Below are 22,197 nucleotides of genomic sequence, written 5' to 3' on the forward strand. Positions count from 1 at the left end.
AAAACCCAAGTCCCCTATTCCTTTTATTACTCTCAATCTATGCCTCGTTACATTATTACTTACGTAATCAGAATTATTTATGCCTCGTTCGACATCCGAATTATCATTACTTTAACGTAATCGGAATTATTTATGCCTCGTTCGGCATCAGAATTATCTTAATCAAAATTATCTATGCCTCGTTCGGCATCTGAATTAACTTATTACTCTAACGTAATCAGAATTATTTATGCCTCGTTCGGCATCAGAATTAACTTATTACTTTAATGTAATCGAATTTATTTATGCCTCGTCCAGCATCAGAATTAACATTAACGTAATCAGAATTATTTATGCCTCGTTCGGCATCATTAACTTATTACTTTAATGTAATCGAATTTATTTATGCCTCGTCCGACATCAGAATTAACATTAATGTAATCAGAATTATTTATGCCTCGTTCGGCATCAGAATTAACTTATTACTTTAATGTAATCGAATTTATTTATGCCTCGTCCGGCATCAGAATTAACGTAATCGAAATTATTTATGCCTCGTTCGGCATCTGAATTAACATTCGCGTAATCCAAATCATTTATGTCTCGTTCGGTATTCGAATTACCTTATTCCTTCGAAAACCGAAATTACCTATGTCTCGTTCGGCACCCGCATTCATACATCATTACTTATATAAACCAAACCACGTATAGAAATTATAAATAATCGTTCGGCATACGCACTATACATACTAGCTGAAAATATTAAATATTCAAAATGCAAGTGTGTATTGCCCACATGCCGGGCCCAACAATTTTTATGGCACATTGTTCATCAACTCTTCAAAAGAGGCGTCCGGCTGTGGGCCGGGGATCTCCGCCTCGGCCTCCTCATCTAAATTTTCATCGGGGTTGGCCGGCACCAACTTTCCATCAACTACTATTTTCTCTATATCGTACCGGTCGTCCTCCAAGGGTGCTCCATGCAGGCAGGCCGCTTGACCGATGCCTAACCGAAAATATTCTTCACTAATGCGAAGCATGAAATCTTGGCACTTAGCCACTTCCGCTTTCAACGCCTCCTCCCGGTCGGCACCCTCCTTTAGTTGCGCCTCGAGGTTCTTCGTCAGTCCCTCTTGCGCTCTCACGGCCGCCTGTTTCTCCTCCAGTTGGGCCTTCAACTTTTCGACCATCTCGGCCGACGCCTTTGCAGCTTGATTGGCCTCAGTTACTTCCTTCTTCAAACGAGGAACGGTGACGGTCGTAACCCTTTCGAGCTCTTCAATCACCGTTCGGCTCGCCACGAGCGCCCGGCTTTGCAATTCTAATGTCTCCACCATCAACTTTGTCGTAGGGATGGTGGAGAGCACTTCGTTCTCCTCGACCGTCAGCTCTGTTTGTAAATGGGCCGCTATTTCCAGGCAGGCCGTCAGCAGAGACGGTTCAGCAACCGTTCGAGAGGGCCCCGGTCGGCCTTCTTGATTTCCCTTAGGGGGTCGACCCCTTTTCTTCGCTGCGGCCGCAGCCGTGGCCCCCGCAGCAGGCACCATTGAAGTCGATCGGGCGGCCAACGCCCCACTTGTCTCGAGCGAACCCCCCTGTCGGTTCCTCTATTGGCGCAAGTTGTTCATGTACTCATTCAAGGATGCGTCCGTCCGTGTCATGATTTCTGCAAAACACACAAGAATTAAACACTATTAATGAAGTTATTCAATCACAACAAATTTGCAATCACATACCAATAAAATCCGCCCAGGGATCGGACGACGCATATAAGGCAATTATTTCCCTTGTTGGCAATTTATGTGGGAGCTGGTCGAATATCGCCATTACAGCCTTACCCAGCACCGACACGGCCGGACGAAAATTAGAATTAAGGGCAACGGGATTCTGCATCCAATGAAATGGGAACCTCGTTCCACCCTTAGCAGTATAAAAATAATCCCAGTCGTCCGGTTCCACGAATATCTTAAAATACCTCTCTTTGAAATTCTTGTAAGAGGTGGTAAATGCCGCAAATCGCACATTCCCCGGGCGGCTCACCAAGGAAATCCAACTTACCAGACTAACCGGATACGTACTATAATAAAACAAAAACACTTCCGCCATGGGTGTCAACTCAAAAAGTTGACACACCATTCGGAAGGCTTGTAAACACGCCCATGAATTCGGGTGAAGTTGCGTCGGAGCTAAGTTAAGGATTCGTAGCACGTCCATGGTAAAATCATCAAACGGCAAGGTCACTCTCAAATCAGTAAATAAAGTTGTATACACATAGAAGAAATCTACCGGCGCATTCTCCCTCCCATGGCAAACCCGGTCGGTATACCCACATATTTCAGCTATTAAAATATCTAAGGATAAACCCGACCGCACAACCGGCGCCCTTGCTATCACCTTATCTAGGTCGTCCGGTTTTCTAAAAATTGTAGGGAAGTTCTTAACACTAATATCCACCCAATCATATGTTGGACCCCTCGACCCACTTGTACTCTCACCACTCCCGGACGAAGAGTCCTCACTCCCAGATGACTCTATATTCACTATCCTATTTGAAGAATGTTGAGACGACATAACTAACCTCAACGTGCAGAAACACACAGCCGGTCGGCAACTTTAGCTCGTTCGGCAACACACGTTCACAATATGGACTCGGCACTCGGAGCGACTCAGATGCCGGATTCACACAAACACACAATTTACCCAAATGCGAACGCTATTTATAGCATTCCTCCCCTTCCCTCAGCCGTCAGATGCACATTCATCCACCATCGGATCGATCTCTGTCCCATCCGACCAAAAGCGAACGTCCCGTCATTCCGTTACATTTAATGCCTGACACCTCGAAATGCATATCAATCATTACGACTCTTCGGCTTTTATTCACCTCGAGCCTGGGGGGCAAGTGTACCGGTAGACACCGGACGGACATGGCCAACCGACCGAATGTATAATAAATGCAAGGGCATTTATGTAACAAGCCAAAGTAGTTAAGATACACCCCCGAAAAATAAGGAGAACGCGCTTAGAGAAGATATGTTCCCCGGACATTCCGAAGCACGACTGGCAAGACCTATCCACAACCACCTTGAGCCCAAGGGATAGAAAGCCCATTAGGCAATCCTATAAATACTGTGCTCAAGCCAGAGAAAGGTACGTTTTCATTCACTTACTAAACCACACTTGGAATCTCATACTTACTTGAGCGTCGGAGTGCCTTCGCAGGTACCCTCTCCCGCCCGACTGAAGGAGACACCAAGAAGGAACGACCGACCGAAGGAGAAGAAGATCGACACGTCAGCAATTACACCACGTCAACCGACCGTGCCTGGACCCCATCTCTCCGTTCAGGTACAATTATTACTTAATAATTTTGGTTGGATTATGTTAGATTTGAATTTAACACATACAATTTCGTTATCTAACCCATTTGATTCCATAAAGAAAATCAGAAGTTCAATTTAATTAGATTAAATTGAGTCAATCTATTATTTAACCTAATAAACACTCCTGATTAATACAATAATTTTGATTAAATATTATATGTTGAGTTAATTCTAAAAATATTTAAAGGTCATCTGGTTATTATTTATGAAGGTTATTAATGTTATATGATTATTATTAATGTTAATAATAAACTCAACTGAGAAGAATAATAGAAAGAAAGTTGAGGAATTAAGGCTACGATTGAATCAAAATATGAAAACTTTTTTAACTTTACAAATATGCATTTTTCCATTCCAAATATGCATTTCCATGTATAAAAGCCAACAACTGAAACCATAGTTCAGCCATAAAAAAAAAATACGAAAACTCATTATCTAATTAAAAAACTACAAAAACAAATTATTAAATAAATAATAATTTTTTAGAAAAAATAATTAGTTATTATACTGATTAAATTATATATTATTTTAAAGATTAAAAAAATTATCAATATCTAAATTAGTTTATATTATTAAAAAATAGTTTTTAAATTAATATATAATTAGTTACTAATGTTTTAGCTACCAACTTTAGAGTATAATTAATTGGTAGCTAATTAGATACTAACTTATAAATTATTTATCAATAATAAAAACTAATTTAGATAGTAATATTTTTTCTAATCTCTAAAATAGTATATAAGTAGTAATTAATTATATTTTGTCTCTAAAATTTGTTTCTATTTTAATGATTCTTAGTAGTGAAATTTTAATAGAACAACAAATTTAGGAAGAATGATGATAATGTTTAAGAGAAAAATTTAATATCTTTCGTTTTGGTACGTGTTGATATTGTTTAGGAATGAATAAGGAACTTATTTGGATGAAGACTTGAAAGAGATGGACACGCCACTTGAATGGTGAAAGGTCCAAAATGAGTGCAAATTACAGTCACTTGAAGTCCTTCAAAGTTCACAAGATAAGACTAGTGAAGGAGATCAAATCACTCACAATTCTCACTCAATTGAGTAGAGTTTCCTTTTTTCAATTTATAATTCTCCATTTACAAGATCATGGCAGGGCTGAAAATGAAAAGGCAAAAATCACACCAAGGCTATTCAAATTCGGCACCAAAAACAAGTCACAAAGAAAGTGTGACTTGATTTCTACTTGATTTCTACTGTGGAAGGAGAAGGTTCTAGGGATTGTGGGTTACAGAGGGAAGAAGTTTGTAGTGAGGGGTCTGATATGGAGTGTGATGATAGTTTGGTTTTGGACCAGCATGATTCTGAAATGGGGGAGTTGCATGTGCAGATTGATCAAACTGGTACCTTGGATTACAAGGATCCTTTACTCTGGGATGATCTTGAAATGGATGTGGGAGAGATTGGCTGAACATATCGAAAATTTGAAAGTTTCATGAGGTCAGTGGTCAGTGTATGTTCCAATTTCAGTGCAGATATATAATTGTTTCAATTTTGAGGATTGTATTCCTTGATGTAACATCAAACTCTTGGGCGCATGCAATTGTATACCTTAATGCATTAAATTTTGAGAATTACTTTTGACTTTCATTGGAAGTAGATTTCGAATTGTCTGTATGGTGTTGCTGATGTTTGGTTTGGTCGAATTTGCTCTCCATTCTTGTAATTTGGTCAACCATTATTTTAGTAGTGCAATTTCAATCTACATGTTAACTTGACTTCCATATTTAAAAGAAAATGCAGATGTGACATTGTACAACTCACCCACCTCCTCACTCTACTGCCACATCAACTTTACTATTAAATATCGGATGTAGGTTAACAGATAGAAAAAAAAAAACAGAAGATTAAATAGTGAAAACCAAATTTGACAAAAAAATGGGGGGTGGGGGGACTAAATTCGAGAAATGATTAAATAGTAAAGGATAAAGAGTGTTTTTAAGAAAATATTTGTGAACCTAGTGGGTGTATTATATGGCATGAATATTTCATTTTATATTGTTGTTTTCCTCCAAAATATAGAGATTGCTACAGTGTATTGATAGTTTGGAGCGTCAGGAGCTGAGTTACAGACCAAGTGTAATTGTCTACAGAATAGTGTAGCGCTTATATGGGCAAGTTGGATAGCTAAAACAGAGCGAAGAGATCTTCTTGGAGATGCTTGATGTGGATTGTGATCAAGATGAAGTTGCTTGTAGTACCATGCTTTCTTCATATGCCAGTTGGGGACGACAGAAGGTTATGTTGTCTTTTTATTCTTCTATAAAAAGACAAGGCGACAGTTCTCTCTGCTACTGTCTTTAACTTTATGTTGTCTTTGCAAAAGAAATTCACTCTTTCTGGTGGAAGATGGGGTGATGTTTTACCTATACAGTGGCCATTGAGTCACTTTACAAAGGCAGCTGAATATGCTTTCAAGACTTTTGATGAGATGAGGAATAATGGAGTTGTTCCTGAGAAGGTAACATTTTTTTTATCAGCCTGAGGAGGGAGGTAACGCATAACCTGCTTATAAAATTTAAGTGCTAAATGTGGCAACTGAGAAGAAGTGTAAATACTGTATGAGGATATGAGTTTTGGAGGAATAGTTCCTAGTAAATAAGTCAATTTTTGGGAGGATCTTTGGTTTGGAGATTGCTTTCTTAGGTTTCCTTTGGGTCCACAGTAACAACATGGCAGATTCCAAGGCTTCTGATTTAAGTGAAAATTTTATTTATTTTAAATGAGTATTTTTTTTGGAGGATCTTTTGTTCGGAAATAGCTTTATTAGTCTGCCTTTCCCATATCCTTTTTGTTGTTCTTCTTTACATAGTTCTTCTATCCACACAATCTCTAGAATGTTCAAGATTCCACTATTCTATTTCTTTTTTAGATTTTTATTTAAATGACATGTAGTAGGGTGCATGAGGCTATTTCATCTAATATATTTGTTATATGTGCTGCAAGCTCAGTCTGTTTTTGTTTACGTTGTTCTGTAGCTGTTTCTTTATGGAATTCATTTGTTTGCCATCTTCAGAGTGTGTTCGGTGTTCCTAGGTCCTTGGCCAGTCTCGTGTAATCAGTTTTTCTGGTTTTGGTACATGTGTGCAGTTTTCTGGTGATCTGCTAGCTATGCTATTCTTTGATAATTAAATTTTATTTTTAAGCGGTCTATTATATAATGGAATTGTGAAAAATCATATGAATATGTTATTTTCAGAAAATTTGGAAGTGACAACGATTTTAGCTTGTTGTTATTTAGCATTTGGTGGATAATTTTGTGCCTAATTCTTTTCTTGGAAAACATCAATAGGCTGAGAATTTTATCCACAGGAGTCTTAAAGAAAACCTGGAGCTTGACATCGTGGCTTACAATACCTTCATCAACGCCATGCTTGAAGCAGGTTGATATAAAGTTTCTTGCATGAATAGGATAGATATAAAGAAACAGGAGGCTTGCAGGCAAATTGAATTTTACATCCAGTATTTTTTAGCTCAAAAATTCCTCCGGTGTTGCTCCATCAATTGAAACATTCAACACAATGATAAGGTTATAGTTTTGATAGGCTATCTGTTACGTGATATCAGTTTCATATCTACCTTCTGGTTACTGTTTTTAAGACAATATTAAACTGACGATGCAGTAGTGTCTATGAACAAGATAAAAAGTTGGATAGAGCAGTGGAGATGGTCAACAAAGCTATCTCATTTGGTGTTCGGCTAGCTTAAAAATCATACACGAATTTGATTGGCTATTAGGGGAAAACTGATATTGTGTCTTTTTACTTTAACCATGATAATTATGAATGCAACATTGTATCTGGCTGGTTTTCATGTGCATAATTTTTCTTCAGTAGTATTTAATATGAATGTATTTTTCAATATAAAATGAGATTAACACTTCGATATATTTAAATCTGTATGATTATTAATTTGTTTCCTTTCTCATGTTTGGTATTTCCAAGTGTTTTTCAATTGTAATTATTTTATTTTGTAGGTATGATGTTTGATGCTTCTCAGTTCAGTAAAATGCAGGAAGAAGGTATAGAGCCAGGAAAGGTAAATTTGATTTTTTTTACCAGATTTTCATCCCAGAATCTCCTGTCGTTGTCATTTCTTTATTTGATGTTGGTGATCTCTTTGCTCATTAAATTATATCTTGCTCCAAAGAAAATCCAATTTTAGGGTTACGTATAATTTATATGTGAATTTTAGTCAGATGCTGGCAATGGTTATTTGTAGTTCATTGGTTCTGCATTATTTTCTGCGTTGGACAACAACAAATATTTTGCATTTCTGGCATCATATAGTTTGTAATTGTTGAATAATGTCTATTTTAGTGCTTTAGCACTAGTTCTTTGCCTTTGCTTGGGAATGCAGGTGAGGTTCAATATCATGATCAATTTATAGGCCAATGCTCGAGATCTTATTGAAACAGAAAAGCTCAATTTTGTAAAGCTGAGGAAAGCTTACATGCTATGCATAGCGAAGGCATTCCACCATCTTGTGTCCACGCTTTCACAAAAGCTGGGTTGATTGATGAAGCCAAGAGGGTTAATGAGGAGCTCCAACCTAAGGGCGAAGTGGTTTTTCTCGTCTTTATTAAATCCATTGTTGTTAATGTTCTCCTCTTCTCTTTTCTCGTCCCTATTGCATCTTCAAATGAGTTGGTCATATAGATTTGAAGTTTCCTGACCAATATAAATTCTTTATATGGTAATGGTTTCATCTCGATTATTAGTTATTGAATTTGTAAATGTTCACTTGTGGCAAATTTGTAGTCTGCCTGTGGGTTTAATGGTTTACCAGCACCAAAGTGGGGAGAACAGGGTTAAGGGAATTTAGGCTGAAGCATGGAAGAAAAAACTGTGTTTTTTCCTCATAAAATAGTTTACTTTGAAACAATAATAATAATAATCAAATAAGATTTTGGAGTTCGTACTGAGCATTTTAAATCCGATATTAACACAAGAAACGGTATTAGATACCACAGTTTAAATATTTGTTCGATTCTTTTAAAAATATTGTTTAAGTTGTGAAGTATTGAGCAAGAGTACACCATGTTAGGCTAAAAAAGATGAAGAGGCACAAAATTGAGACAGATTTTGAACTAGACACATAACTAATATCTCAAATACATAGCATTCATGTGCCTCGAGAAATTGTATACAAGAATTTACTCTCCACTTGCACAACCCTTGCATCCACAATGAACGCACTCTATAACCTTCTCTTCCCTTAGTTGCTTGGGAACTCTGCAAACACAAGTGGTGGCAAAATTGTGATCGCGTGGCTGCATGCACCTCAGGCAGCACAGACGTTCATAACCAGGCTGCAATTTGGACCAAAAACATAATGATTTAGGTACTCAACGTCCAACACAGATGAAATAAAATCTAAGTAACAATAATACGATAATATTGTTTTAAACACTTTCGGCTGAGTATCAAACACTTTAAAACAATTAACATCTTCAGGAAGGCACAAATGAGTACAGCGTTAACATATTTTCCCATTTCACAAGTACTCAACATCAGACTGAAAATGAGTTCAAACTTAATTTTGGACAATTTGACTTTATCAAGTTGATTTTAATTAAAAACGTGTTTGAAGCAATGTGATTTATGTCTAAATTTAACCCATCTGAACAAAAGCTGCATGTATCTTACATTAGAATCATGTTTAATCACAAATTTCTGTTTGAAACAGACACCAATGTTTTTCAAAATAAGTTTACAAATGATAAAATCATGGTTAAAAGTTTGAGAGAAATGCAACACTGCAACCTAAAACAGTGTAGCAGTATGGCTGCTATACCAGTGAATGTTATGTATACAAGATAAACTATTTTCTATTATACACATAAATGCAAAAGAAGCCTAAAATTAAAGAGATGAGTAAAGCCTTCAATAACAATCAATGCCAGGGATAAAATGAATCAAGGCAAAGTAAACAAGTTTGTAAACATTGATTGGTTTTGGATCATAAGCCAGCATGAACAATGGTCATTGGTGTTTCTAATTTTACAACCAGAATCTTTTAAAAATGAGAATGGGCATACACTTACCAACTAACATTATACGAAAATCAGATATTTTATTGCAAGAAGAAATATTGCAGATGTTTTTATTGGTTAAGAGGTGTTTCACGATGTCAGAAAAATGAGTGAGTTTGGTTATCAAGATGGATTTGGATAGTTTAAGAGTAGGGCTAGACAAGGTTCTTGGTTGAAAAGTTTCCGTATAGATAGAGAATATGGATTTGTAGATGCATCTCAATTGCTACTTAAGTTATTGTAAATTTCGAGCCTAAATCACAGTTCAAAGAACAGTGGGGAGTCAACTGGGTAGTAGTGATCTCCAATCTTCAGTTCAACGACTGATTGTTTGGTGTTTTGCTAGCCTCCAAAGAGTTTCTTTGCATGGTAATTAATTTCTGCTTCTTTGCTGGTAATCCATCAATTTTTCTGTAGTCACTGGTTGGACTTGATTGTCCTTGTCCAGATCGGTTTGGCTACTTTCCCTTGCTATCTCTTGCTTGATCAAAACAGTCAAAATAACCCAGAGACGCACAAAAGCAGAACGCATTTTCATTGATCAGCAATGAAATGCTAAGGAAGTGAGCAACACAGTTTGGTAAATGTTGGAACTGGAAATTTATTTTCCAGGAAATATTTATATTGTTTGGGTGAGGGTATCCTTATTAAAGTTTTTGTGAGGAACTTGAGATGGGGAGTGCTCCTTTTTCAGAGCCTTTAACTGCATGTTTCAACTATCTCATTGCAAATTTTCCTAGTAACCACTTCTAATCCAAATAATAAGAATATAAGATTACTATTTACAAAGGGACTTTAATTAACTATTTGAATATGGATAATATAGAGAACTACAATTCTGTTTCGTTTTACACTATTACGTGATTCTATTTCTCCCTCAACTAATTTAGATAGAAGAGTTTGAATAATATCTCCTCCAGTATATTTCTCCTGCAAAGCTTTCTTTCAATTTCATACTAACATACCTGACCTTCAAAAGTTTCTACCTAATAAATCCCTTTTAAAAATGACAAGTCTTTCATAGAAAGGTGGTTAACAATATTAGAGGTAAATTCATAGACCTTACACCCTTCTTTTTGCCCTATTTGAGTGCATTTAGAGTCTAATCTGTTTGGGAGAATTTATATTTTTTTATTTTTAATTTTATGGCAACTACATGATTTCTCTTCCTCCTTCTAGTTGAATTTCTTCTCTTTTCACTTAGATGAACTTTCTTCTCCTATGAAAAAAGAAATAGAAAAACAAAAGTTTTTTTCAAAAATAGAATAAAAATATATCTTAGGTACCTTCTTCCATTTAGCAATTAGATTGCGGTCAGCATATCCTTGATCCAGACAGAATTCATACAGTTCTTTAGAAATTTCCTTCCTCCGATGGTAGAGGTCATATATGTAGCGGCTCTTCTGGTGTGCAATCTTAAATATTGGCCATAATGTCTCACATTTTCTTTTGCCATCATGCGGATCATTCTCAGCTGCCACATAAAGGATATAAACTATTAATTTCATAGAACATAATAAATTCTTGTAAGCAAGCACATGATGTAAATTTCCAACCTTCCCTCATCTTTGCTTGAAGTTCACGGAGTGTAGGCTCAATTAGCTCCCAACCCTCTGGGTACGTAACACGATTTGTCTTTACTTTTGGCATTTTTATATCTATTTAAGGAAAACGTAGAACCAAAGAGTCAATTTCCATACATTCTAATGAGCAATATTCATGAGACACATTAATAAATAGATACAATCTCGGATATCATTACATGGAGACTGACCCCTAATGGTGGTGTAGCATATAACATATACAGAAAAATATGGAAGGTATGTTGCATTACATGCAATGTTGTCAAACTCTAACTCGGAGGCGGATCGGAGGATCCGAAAACTCGTAATATTCGAGTTCCTACTGTACATAACATAATTAAAAATAAATTCATAATTCATTAAATAGTCCAGTGTTATTGATATTGGATAGTTATGGTGGAAGGGGGTGTGGTAGAAATAAAAAAATTATGCTGTGAATTACAATAACTATAATGTTTTAAATGAATAGCCCAACAAAACCTAATTTTAAGTAGGTTTTGAAATCTTAATTAGTTTTAATTGCTGATGAAGAGCACAAACAAATTTTATTTGAATAATTGGAGGTTTAGAGTTTTATTACTTAAAAGTTGGAATGGGCCAAAGCCCAAACTTATTAGGTTTTTTTAAAATTAGGTTTAGGTCTTCATCTTCTTCACGGTCCCTTCTTCATTTTCCGCCGCCGTGCGCAGTGGTGCGCAGTGGCAGAGGTAGCGCGAGCAGCGTGTGCGGTGGTGCACGGTTAAACTCGCGAGTAACATGTATCATACATGGTAAGAAAACCTTGCAGACAACATGAATATTTTCCCAACAACATGTATTTGACAGAGTTACGCGGTTAAACTCGCGAGTAGTTGGCGAGTTCAACTAGGTTTTCGTTTTAACCTAAAACGGTGTTGTTCTGTAGTGGAAAATGAAATGAAATAAACTCACCGGTTTAGGGTTTGCGTTTCGTTGTTGGGATCACGTTCGTTTTAGTGTTGCTGCGTCTTCTATGAACGAGTGCAGAGGTCGTGCGGTGGTGGCGATTGACGGTGTTGTTTTGGTAGTTGATGGCGCTGTGGTGTGATTTATGCTTTGCTTTGTTTACTTTGAGGAGGGAAGAGAGAGAGTAGATTCCCAAGATTAGAGAGGATATGTATCTAATTGACCATATATAAGAATAAGGTGAAAAAATCTATGGAATTCTAAAATTATAGATATAGATATAGAGAATATTTTTGGATAGATAGAGGTGGTTGTTTCATAACAAAAAGATGAATCTTTTCTAAATTTTCAATATAATTTATATGAATTAGTGTATATATATATATATATTTATATATGAATAAAATTAAAAAGGATTAATAAAAAAAATAGATGACTAAAAATATCAAAATATATAAAAGATTAGTAATGTATATTGAGATTGTTGAGATGATAGAAAGCATAGCTTATATGCTATCCAAAAATCATAGTAATTCATTTTGCTTACTTTTAAATTATAGTTCAGAAAAAGTAATTTTTCATGCATTGTAGTTCAGGAAAAGGAGCATCATCATTGTAGTAATTTTTCTTTCCCTCAAAAACGTTAAAATAGAGAAGTTACTAATATATATAGATCCTGTTTGGATTAGGGTGGAGATTTGGGAGAGGGGGAGGAAGTGGATTAGAGAGGATTAGAGGGGTTGTGTGAGGATGTGTGAGGTTGTTTGGATTGAGGGATGGTAGAGTGGATTTGTGAGAATTGTTTATTGAAATTTGTGAGTGATGTGATAGTTAGAAGATAATTTAGAAATTATTTTAAAAATATAAAATGTAAATTTACAAATTTATCTTTGTCAATAAAAAATATTTTAATAATGAGTTATGATATTTTGTTTAAGTTTGAGTTAATTATTTTTTCTAATATATAATATTCATAATTACTCTTATTTTGTAAAAAATAATAATTTTGTGTTAAATTCAAATAAATTTATATATATTAAAAGTATAAATATATTTTTAAAAATTAAAAAAATAAATACATAAAAAAAATAAACAACAAAGTACAAATATAACAAAACAAATGTAAATACAATTATTAAGATTAAAAAAGTAAACATATAAAAAACATAATATATATATATATATACAAATTATAAACAATAAAACATAGAATGAAAAACTAAACAACAAATACAAAATAATAAAAAATATAAAAAAGTAAAAAAATATAATAAGAAAATAAAAATAAATTTATAAAATTTAATAACAATAAACACATCAACAAATGTAAATGTATTTATAACAATTTAAAATAGTATTAATAAAATTAAAAATAATAAATACATAAAACTTATTAATAAAAAATAACATTAAACACATAATAATGTAAAAAATAAAAATAAATAAAAATATTAAAGTTATAAAATAAAAACTAAACAATAAACATAATAATAAAAACTGTAAACAATAAACATATATAAAAGAATATAATTACATTTATTAGAAATAAAAAACAGTAAACATAATAAAAAAAATTCTAAATAGAAAAAAAAATATTAAAAATTTACATGAAGGATGAAGACACTGGAGAAGAAGAATAAGAACAAATTGGAGAAGAATAAAAACAAACTAGAGAAAAAAAAAGAAAGTTTGTGATGAACAAAATCAACCAAAAAACCACGGTTCCAAGATGAATTTGGAAAAAAAAAATCAATTCCAACACTTTTCTCACTTAGAGAAAATTGATTCTCCTTCTACCTTTAAAAGGCATAGAATCGATTCTTGTTTTAGCTTTAAAAGCCACAAAATCGATTCTCCTCCTACCATTAAAAGTCACAAAATCGATTCTCTTCTACCTTTAAAAGCCACATAATCGATTCTCTGCACTATTTGGAAAAATCGAAAATATAAAAAATCGATTCTGCGTTATTTGAAAAAATCGAAAAATCGATCGAAAAATCAAAAGTCGATTTTGTACCAATTTACAAGGATAGGAAAATCGATTCTGCACCATTTGGAAAAATCAAAAATCGATTCTACACTAATTTACAAAGAGACGAAAATCGATTATGCACTTCCAAAATTCGGAAAAAAGAAGGAAATTGTTGCACCAGTTGTAATAAAGAACCCTAAAACTCACTGATGCCCACATTGTTTAATATTAGAATTGATGAAAGGGTAGCAATGTAAATGTCTATTTGTGCCTCTACAATCAGCGCAAATCTTCTCAATTTTGCGAGAAGTGAAAAAACTACTGAACCCGCTCGCTCGTCCATTCTCACGCCCTCACATACCCTGATCCAAACAAAAGTTCTTCCCGCTCGCCCCTTCCTCATCCATTGTCACACCTAGAAGCAAACAGAGTGATAATGTGTTTGTAATGGCTGTAGGAATCCACGCTGAGGATAAAATCACGGTGAATAAGTAGAAATTAAAATGTGTTGCAAAAAAAAACATGAATATCCAAATCTTGTACTTCTCATTAGTTTTTTTTCAGTGAAATCCAAGTCTAACTTAGGGTGTGTTTGTTTTCATGGGAGAGGAAGGAGGGGGAGGAGGGAGGGAGTGTTTTTTGTGTTTGTTTCAAGGGTTTTGAGGGTGGGGGAGTGGATGGGGGAGAGGGTGAGTGTTTTTTTTCATTCTTCACAAAATGAAGAGATTTGTGGGGATTAAGTAGGATAGTTGTATTTTACCAAAATACCCTTAGACATGCATTTTATTAAAATATCAAAATTAAATATTACATAAATTTATTTATAATTTCAAAAATATTTAATTATACTATTAATAACAACATACAATTATAAATAATGAAAATAAAAAAATACAAAAAGTTATAATATTAACAAAATATATATAGTTATATAAAATAATAAATTTATATAATAATAAATATTATTTTCATAAATTTTAATATATTTAATAATTTTATTTCAATTTAACACAAAAATAATTTCTATTATATTTATTAATTTTTTATTATAAAATATAAGTAATTATGAATATTATATATTAAAAAGTTAATTAATTCAAACCTACACACAAAAAGAATCATAATTCATTATTTTAATAACAAGGACAAATTTGTAAACTTACACTAAACCATCATCACAAATCCACTCTATCATCCCTCAATCCAAACAACCTCACATATCCTCACTCATCCTCTATAATCCTCACAAATCCACTCCCTCCCCTCCTCACAAATTCCCTCCTCAATCCAAACAGAGCCTTAAGAACTCACTCAATATCATCAGGAAGTTATCATATACATCTGCCAGAACTAACCTGATGGAGGAGAACTCCAAGTAAGTACACCCATTGGTACCTACATTTTTTATAAGATTATACATAACCCCTGACCAATCCCCCCAGTACCTAATTTGATACCCCCATAATGCCTGAAATTTAATATAGATTACAATACAAATTTATATTCCAAATCCAGCATCAAAACAAAACAGCTTAGTGCTTATTACACATAACACAGTAAAAGGCTTATGTACAAAACCATCAAAAAGAAAATCCCACTGATAGTCTTAAAGGTTTTGGTTAATGCACAAGACTTACAGTTAGCTTTCTGTTTTAAGTTTGTTGATAGTTTTTATAACTGTTATATATGCATACATACATATATATTCAAGCATTGTTGTTAGATGATTGGTACTTAGTTTTGCTTTTATCTTGTAATCAAAACTTTATACAACTCCCTTCCCTTTTCAATGCAATTCAGTTTTTCTTTTGTGTAAGTTTAAATGAATTAAAATTTTCTAATATATAATATTGATAATTACTTGTATTTTTTAATAAAATATAAAAATAATAATAAAAAATATTTTTATGTTAAATTAAAATAAATTTATTACATATATTAAAAATTATAAAAAATATTATTTATGTGTTATTGATTTTATAATTTTATTTTTTTTATTTTTATTATTTATAATTAAATGTGTATGCGTATTTTTTATTTTTATTATTATTATATGTGTATTTGTATCTTTTAAATATCAAATTATATATATTCTAAAAAAATTAAATTATTTTTTAAAGATATGACCATAAATTTGATATTCTGCGTATTATTAAAAAAAATATATTATTAACAAATATATTCATTAATTATCATTTATAAATTTTTTCAATTTTAAAAAATTATAAATTTTATTTATTATTTTCTTACTTGTGTATTCTTATTAAAATTAGAAAAAAAATAACTATTATGATTGATAAATATTATAATTTATTTTATTTTTATAAAAAAATAAAGAAATGAATAGAAAAGTAAAAAAAGACATAATAAAAGTGGAAGAAGAAAAAACAGAAAAAAAAAAAAATTCTTGGTGAACCACAAATTTTCAGTAGGAGAAAAAAAAAGTTAAATAATTTATATATATAATTTTGTTTCGCAGGATACTTCTACGTCTAAAGACTAGTTATAAAAAGGAATTACATTTTTATACATAATTAACTGAAACAGAGGCATGAGACATGTGTATCCACATCTTTTATTTTGATTATTAATGTGTATTTGTATTTTATAATATTATTAAATATTCAATTTTTTATTTCTTTATCTATATTTTTTATTTATTTATTTATTTTTATTATTATTAATATTATTTATTTATATTTTTTATTTTTATCATTACTATATATTTGTATTTTTTATTTTTATCATTGTCATATATGTTTTTATATTTATTAAAATAAAATATAAATTCATATTCAAACATTTTTTATATCAAATTTTATATTTACAGTTTTTACTTTTATCATTATCATATATGTATTTATATTTATTAAAATAAACTATAAATTTATATTGTAATATTTTAATTCATCAAAAATTTATGTGTATTTATATTTTTTTATGTATTTGTATTTTTTTATTTTTATCATTATTATATACCCGTAATTTTTATTTTATCACTAGCATATGTGTGTTTTTATTTATTAATTAAAAGAAACTATAATACATAATATACAATTTATTTTTACTATTTTTTAATTTTATTCCAAATTTGTTTTTCTTAAATGTATTTTTTAAATGAAATGAATGGCAATTTTTAAAAAAATTAGATGCATATAAAAGGTTCTCAGGTGTAGGAAATTACCTACTAATATAAGAAAAATAATACAACAATACATTTTGAGTGGTTTATTTTGATTAATTACAATAGAATTGGTCTATACGACTTAAGATCATCAGTGAAGCTAGATGATATCTGATAGCTTTTCATACATAATGTACCATCAAACAACAACTTATATATTATTCCAAATGTATGACATCAATTTCATACAATTCTCATCATTCATATATAATACATATCATTCAATCACATAACATTTTAAAATTCATAACATTCAAGAACCTTTCCAATATCAAAAACAACATTTAACTTTCAAACTATCAAAATCTAATATTTATACATGTTCACACAACATAAAATCAAACAATCTGATAAGATAACATCATTGTAAGAGAAATTGAAACTTGAGACCACTTTCCCTTCACATTCAGATCTTCTAGCCTAGAGTACTATTGAAAGTTAAAGTTAGATTCCCTTACCTATAATTTCTTATCCCAAGGAAGTTCCTGTTTAAGTAGGAAAACCACTCTAAAATCTAGGGACATGAAACAGTTATTACAACATTGACAAATTTTAGTATGTGGTTAAGTTGAGAGAAATACTTTTCTCAACTATTTCCATCAAGATTGATGACTAAATCCTAAGAAAAAATAGAGAATAAATAATCTTTAGAGTAAAAATAAACTTCCTCTCTTTAAAAATTTGATCCGACAAAATTGTAGCTTAATTTCTCAAGTATTATAAAATGTGATCAGAAATAGATAAATTATGGACTGATAAATGAAGAAAGAAAATATAGATGTGGAGAGATGAAGGAAAGAAAATGAGAGGAGGTTGCTGCTTACGGGAGTACAAGTACGAGTATTTTTTGTATTTTTAATTTAAATGACTAGACAAATCAAACAAAAATTGAAAACAAAATTAGCACGATATCTAAAAAATATGTCAAGATGACTTAATAGAATTATTAATATATAAAAACTAAAGACTTAAATTCCCCATCGTACTGTTAAATTTTTACACAAAGTAAATTTTTTGACACTCAAAAAATGATATTATTTTATTTAAAATTTTGTTTATTTAAAATTTTGTTTATATTTATTTTTATTAATTAAATATAATATTTTATCATTAAAAAAGTTGTAAGAAGAAAGTAACAGAAAAAAATATAAATGTGAAAGAATTATTAATGAAGAATCCAATAGTTGTAGTAATAAGAGGCATTCCCCCGATTTGCCACGTGTCTGAAACCAAAAGCGCTGAACAAACAAACCATAACACATGGCATGCATGTTATCGAAACACTCTCACACGTTGTAATACCTACAAATCATACATTGTACCACTTGTCCCCTCCATGCAAACCTCATCCACCACCACCTCTTCAAACCGACACAACCCTTCTTTTTAAGCACCTCCACTCCACAACGCAAACCAAATTCAAACTCCACAAAAGAAAACAAACCCGTGTTTTTTGTGCGCAAGAGAGAACAAAAAAACAATGGCATCTCAGCAAATGCCTCGCAGAGACCCCAGCAAGAAGGTTAAAGAGAGAGAGGATCACGCTGAGGCAGATGGAAAGAAGTCATTTGGTGAGAAGGGGAGGGGTCAGAGAGAGTTGGTTTCTGATAGAGCTAGTTCTGGTAATATAGTTAAGGACAAGGAGGTTGAAGAAGGAAGAAGAGGAGGAGAAAGTGGTGGTGACCAGAAGTTTGAAATGAAAGCTGAAGAGAAAAAGGATTTTGGAGAAAAAGCTAAACTCGAGGGAAGAACAAGAGTGGTGGAGGGAAAAGAGTGGAACGAAGAGGAGAAACGAAGAAACAATCGTCCAAGAGGAAAAGTAGAGGCAGAGAAAACAAGAGCAATGGAAAAAACAAGAGAGGAAGCTCAAAGAAGAGAGAAAGATGAAACCAAAGAGGTAAAAATTAAAACTAAAGCCTCTTACATGCTTTCTTTGTATCATAATTGTGCCTATATGACTCAGTACTTTCCAATGAAGGAAAAGTTACAACATAGTGTGGATTGTCACCTGGTCATGGCTAGCTATTTACATAATATATAATCGAATTTTATTAACCATTTTTTTTACAGATTGAAAAACATTCAAATATATGTTATTTGGTAATAATCATGGAGATTGTGTGAATTTAAGCATACTCTAAAGGGGTCTTCTCATTTGAGTTTCTGTATTGTTAACCCTTCAAAGGGGGCCTTTTAAAAGTGATTATAATTGCAGTAAAACAAAGTGTCTTCATATATAATTTTAACATTTTCTGATTGTTGGTTTATCCTAGGATGGAGGTGAAGAAGGAAGAGCAAGAGAGAGTGGTAGGAGTGTTAATCATGTGGGGAAATTTGAAACAGAAGGTGAAGAGAAGGGTCCGGTTGAAAAAGAAGAACTCGAGAGAAGAGCAAGACAGGTAGAGGGAGAAGAGTGGAGCAAAGAGGATAAACAAAGAAATATTCCAAGAGGAAAAGTAAAAGCAGAGAAAGCAAGACTAGAAGCTAAAGGAATAGAAAAAGCTGAAACCAAAGAGGTAAAAATTGGTTATGGGTAGTGCTATGATGGACTAAACTCAACTCATAGTCCAAACTTGGATCTTTCTAACTTTATTTTCCGGAATGAAAAGACGAGTTTGTATTATTAATCCTTCCTTAAATACTTGTTTAAAAGTAAATAAAGTTGTAGTAATACAAACTATCTTCACCAATTATTTTAACATTTTGGGATTATTAATTTATTATAGGGTGGTGGTGAGGAACAAGGAAGAGGAAGAGAACAAAATGAACAGCCTAGCCTGGAAGATATTTCCAAGTACAGAGCCGAAGCTCAACAAAAAGCAATGAATGTAATTGAAGCTGCTAAGGAGAGGTATGAAAGAGAGGGAAAAAAACAAGCTGAAATTGAAGCTGCCAAAGAGAGAAACAATCAGGGAAATGAAGAGGAGACACAGGCAAAAGAAGTCACAAGAGAGAAGAAGGGTCAAGAAGGAAATCTTGAAGAAGGAGTTAAGGGCCAGAAGGCTTCTGGTGAAGCAAAGGACAGGACTGGTACAGTGGACCTCACTACACCACCTGATGAGAAGGCCAGATCTGGTGGTGGCATGAATGCTCAGAATGTTGGAGAGGAAGCTGCACAAGATAAAGATGTCCCAGTGGAAACTGGCAAGAGTGCTTCCGAAGTGGCTGCGGATTTGAGGGACAATGCTATACTGACAGGTTGGAGTGCTGCTCTTTACTCTACTGAGATTACTGTGGAGGGAACCAAGGCTGCCACTAATGCAGTTGAGGAAGCAGTTGAGTATTTAGGCCACAAGGCTTATGAGCTTGCTGCCAACTCACTGGATACTGCTACGGGTTTAGCTGCTGCAACTGGTGAGAAGGCCAAGGAGTACACTGCAAGGAAGAAAGAGGAGGCAGAGCGGGCTCTGGAGGCCAAAAAAGAAGCTCAGAATCAGGTGGTTGGGGAAAGGGAACAGAAACCATTTGGAAGCATCATTGGAGAAACACTAGGCAGTGCTGCACAGACAATGAAGAAGCCATTGGATAAAGCCACTGAGGGAGGGAGGGAGGCGTTGGGAGCAGTTGGTGAAACTGTGAAGGAGATTGGAGAGAGCATGGTGAAACCAGTAAAGAATGTGCATCAACATCAAAGTGAAGGGGGAGAGGGAGGGGTGTTGAATGCCATAGGTGAAACCATATCAGAAATAGCAGAGACAACTAGAATGATGGTTGCAGGAGAGGGAGAAAAGGAAAAACCAAAATCACATGAATATGAACATGCAGACTTGAAGCGTGATTAATAGTGTACATTAAGTTGCATGGCTATGTTCCTAACTGAGTTTGTTTATGGAAGGAAATCCATCAATAAATAAGAATCATATACTTTTAAAATAAAGTTAGTTTATATGGGAATATCTATCATACAGTACTACTTGTCTAAAATTTCCACTTTTTGTGGAGTTGTAAATAAATAAGAATGTTTTTTGTGATTCTTTTGTGGAGTTGTAAATAAATATGAATGTCTTTTTGTGATTCTATATGGTAGTAATAATGCATAGATCTCGCACTGTTTCTGTATACTATTCATGTATCTATCTACTTGTGGAATGCCATTAATTAATTATTTAGTTGTACTTCAATTTTTTCTTTGTTATAGTGAGTATATATTAAACTGTTTGAGTGAGAAAATATTGTGTATGAAGTTATGAAGTGAGAAGGGGCACACAGAGAATAAAAAAGGTATTATTAGGGTTGAATGACGGAAGAAGAAATGTGTGAAGAGAGGAAGAGTGAAACCGATTTGTCCAAAAATGCAATGGGTTGTTTCTTCATGCTTCTCACCTCTTTCTGGTGGCATCGTAAGGATATAATTGGAGTGGGCATTCAGAGAAGTGAAAAAGAAAATATTATTGAAAAAGCTTATTTAGAGTCTAAGCAATTTATATGACAGAGACTAATAAAGAGAGAAAGGCACACTAACTAAATAGTGTAACAGATATATTATTTAACATCTCTCTCTTAAACTTATGGTGGTGAAAATTGGTTCATAAGTTTACATCTAAACTTGGAAAAAATGGCATCAGATATTCGTTTTGTCACCAAATCAAATATTGAGAGCTTTGTTTTAGATTTAAGCTTTGTTTTAGAGTGAAGCACTGAATTAGAGGTAAGAAGAAGAGTTCTAGCATTATCACAATATATCTTATTATGAATCTCAGGGAATAAGGATGAATCTCAGTGAATAAGGATTAGGACTGAGTAACACTTCTATATTTTACATAAGAGTTACTCCTACAAACAACTTTTTATTTTCGAGATAATCAACCAGATTATGACCATGCCCAACATATATATTGGACGTTGAATTCCTGTCATCAAGATTAGAGTCATAGGAAGGAGAAATGCAAGGAGAAATGTAAGGTGACCGTAAGATAGCGAAGAATCCTCTTGACTAGTTTTTAAGTGATGTAGTAGATGAAGGGGTGCATAAATGGACATAATTTGTTAACTGGAAAAGAAAGTTAACTGAAAAAGAAAGTTTAGGATAATTTAGAGTAATATATTGAAGAGCTCCAACAATGGAATGATACATAGTTGGATTATTAACAACTGCAAAACTATCAATGATTAACC

At 33.1% G+C, this 22,197-nt stretch overlaps 3 protein-coding genes across 8 annotated transcripts; 2 read left to right on the forward strand and 1 right to left on the reverse strand.

Moving 5' to 3' along the window:
* The first annotated feature begins 5,412 nt into the window (after positions 1-5,412).
* Positions 5,413-8,138, forward strand: LOC137822339 (pentatricopeptide repeat-containing protein At2g35130-like). Of its 6 annotated transcripts, none has more exons than XR_011082922.1 (4): positions 5,413-5,846; positions 6,698-6,768; positions 7,362-7,423; positions 7,745-8,138. XR_011082922.1 is itself a non-coding variant. In XM_068627230.1 (4 exons), the coding sequence occupies exons 1-4, from the start codon at positions 5,694-5,696 to the stop codon at positions 7,772-7,774; spliced, it is 336 nt and encodes a 111-aa protein (XP_068483331.1). In that variant the 5' UTR covers positions 5,413-5,693; the 3' UTR covers positions 7,775-8,138. The 6 variants fall into 6 exon arrangements, 2 of the variants coding, with proteins under 2 accessions (XP_068483331.1, XP_068483325.1); XM_068627230.1 differs by having other exon boundaries at positions 6,678-6,768; XR_011082921.1 differs by having other exon boundaries at positions 6,678-6,914; positions 7,362-8,138.
* A 219-nt stretch (positions 8,139-8,357) lies between these two features.
* LOC137822335 (protein BUD31 homolog 2-like) lies at positions 8,358-12,241 on the reverse strand. Its single transcript, XM_068627220.1, has 4 exons — positions 11,933-12,241; positions 10,976-11,077; positions 10,706-10,893; positions 8,358-8,696 (listed from the first exon to the last, which is right to left on the reverse strand). Exons 2-4 carry the CDS (start codon positions 11,067-11,069, stop codon positions 8,541-8,543), a joined length of 438 nt encoding a protein of 145 aa, XP_068483321.1. The 5' UTR covers positions 11,070-11,077; positions 11,933-12,241; the 3' UTR covers positions 8,358-8,540.
* Positions 12,242-18,409: 6,168 nt separating this feature from the next.
* Positions 18,410-21,056, forward strand: LOC137829558 (seed biotin-containing protein SBP65-like). The gene is made up of 3 exons (XM_068636388.1): positions 18,410-18,979; positions 19,356-19,598; positions 19,809-21,056. Exons 1-3 carry the CDS (start codon positions 18,563-18,565, stop codon positions 20,862-20,864), a joined length of 1,716 nt encoding a protein of 571 aa, XP_068492489.1. The 5' UTR covers positions 18,410-18,562; the 3' UTR covers positions 20,865-21,056.
* The last annotated feature ends 1,141 nt before the right edge of the window (positions 21,057-22,197 follow it).

This window comes from Phaseolus vulgaris, chromosome 11 (genome assembly GCF_000499845.2).
Source record: "Phaseolus vulgaris cultivar G19833 chromosome 11, P. vulgaris v2.0, whole genome shotgun sequence".
NCBI classification, from domain to species: domain Eukaryota; kingdom Viridiplantae; phylum Streptophyta; class Magnoliopsida; order Fabales; family Fabaceae; genus Phaseolus; species Phaseolus vulgaris.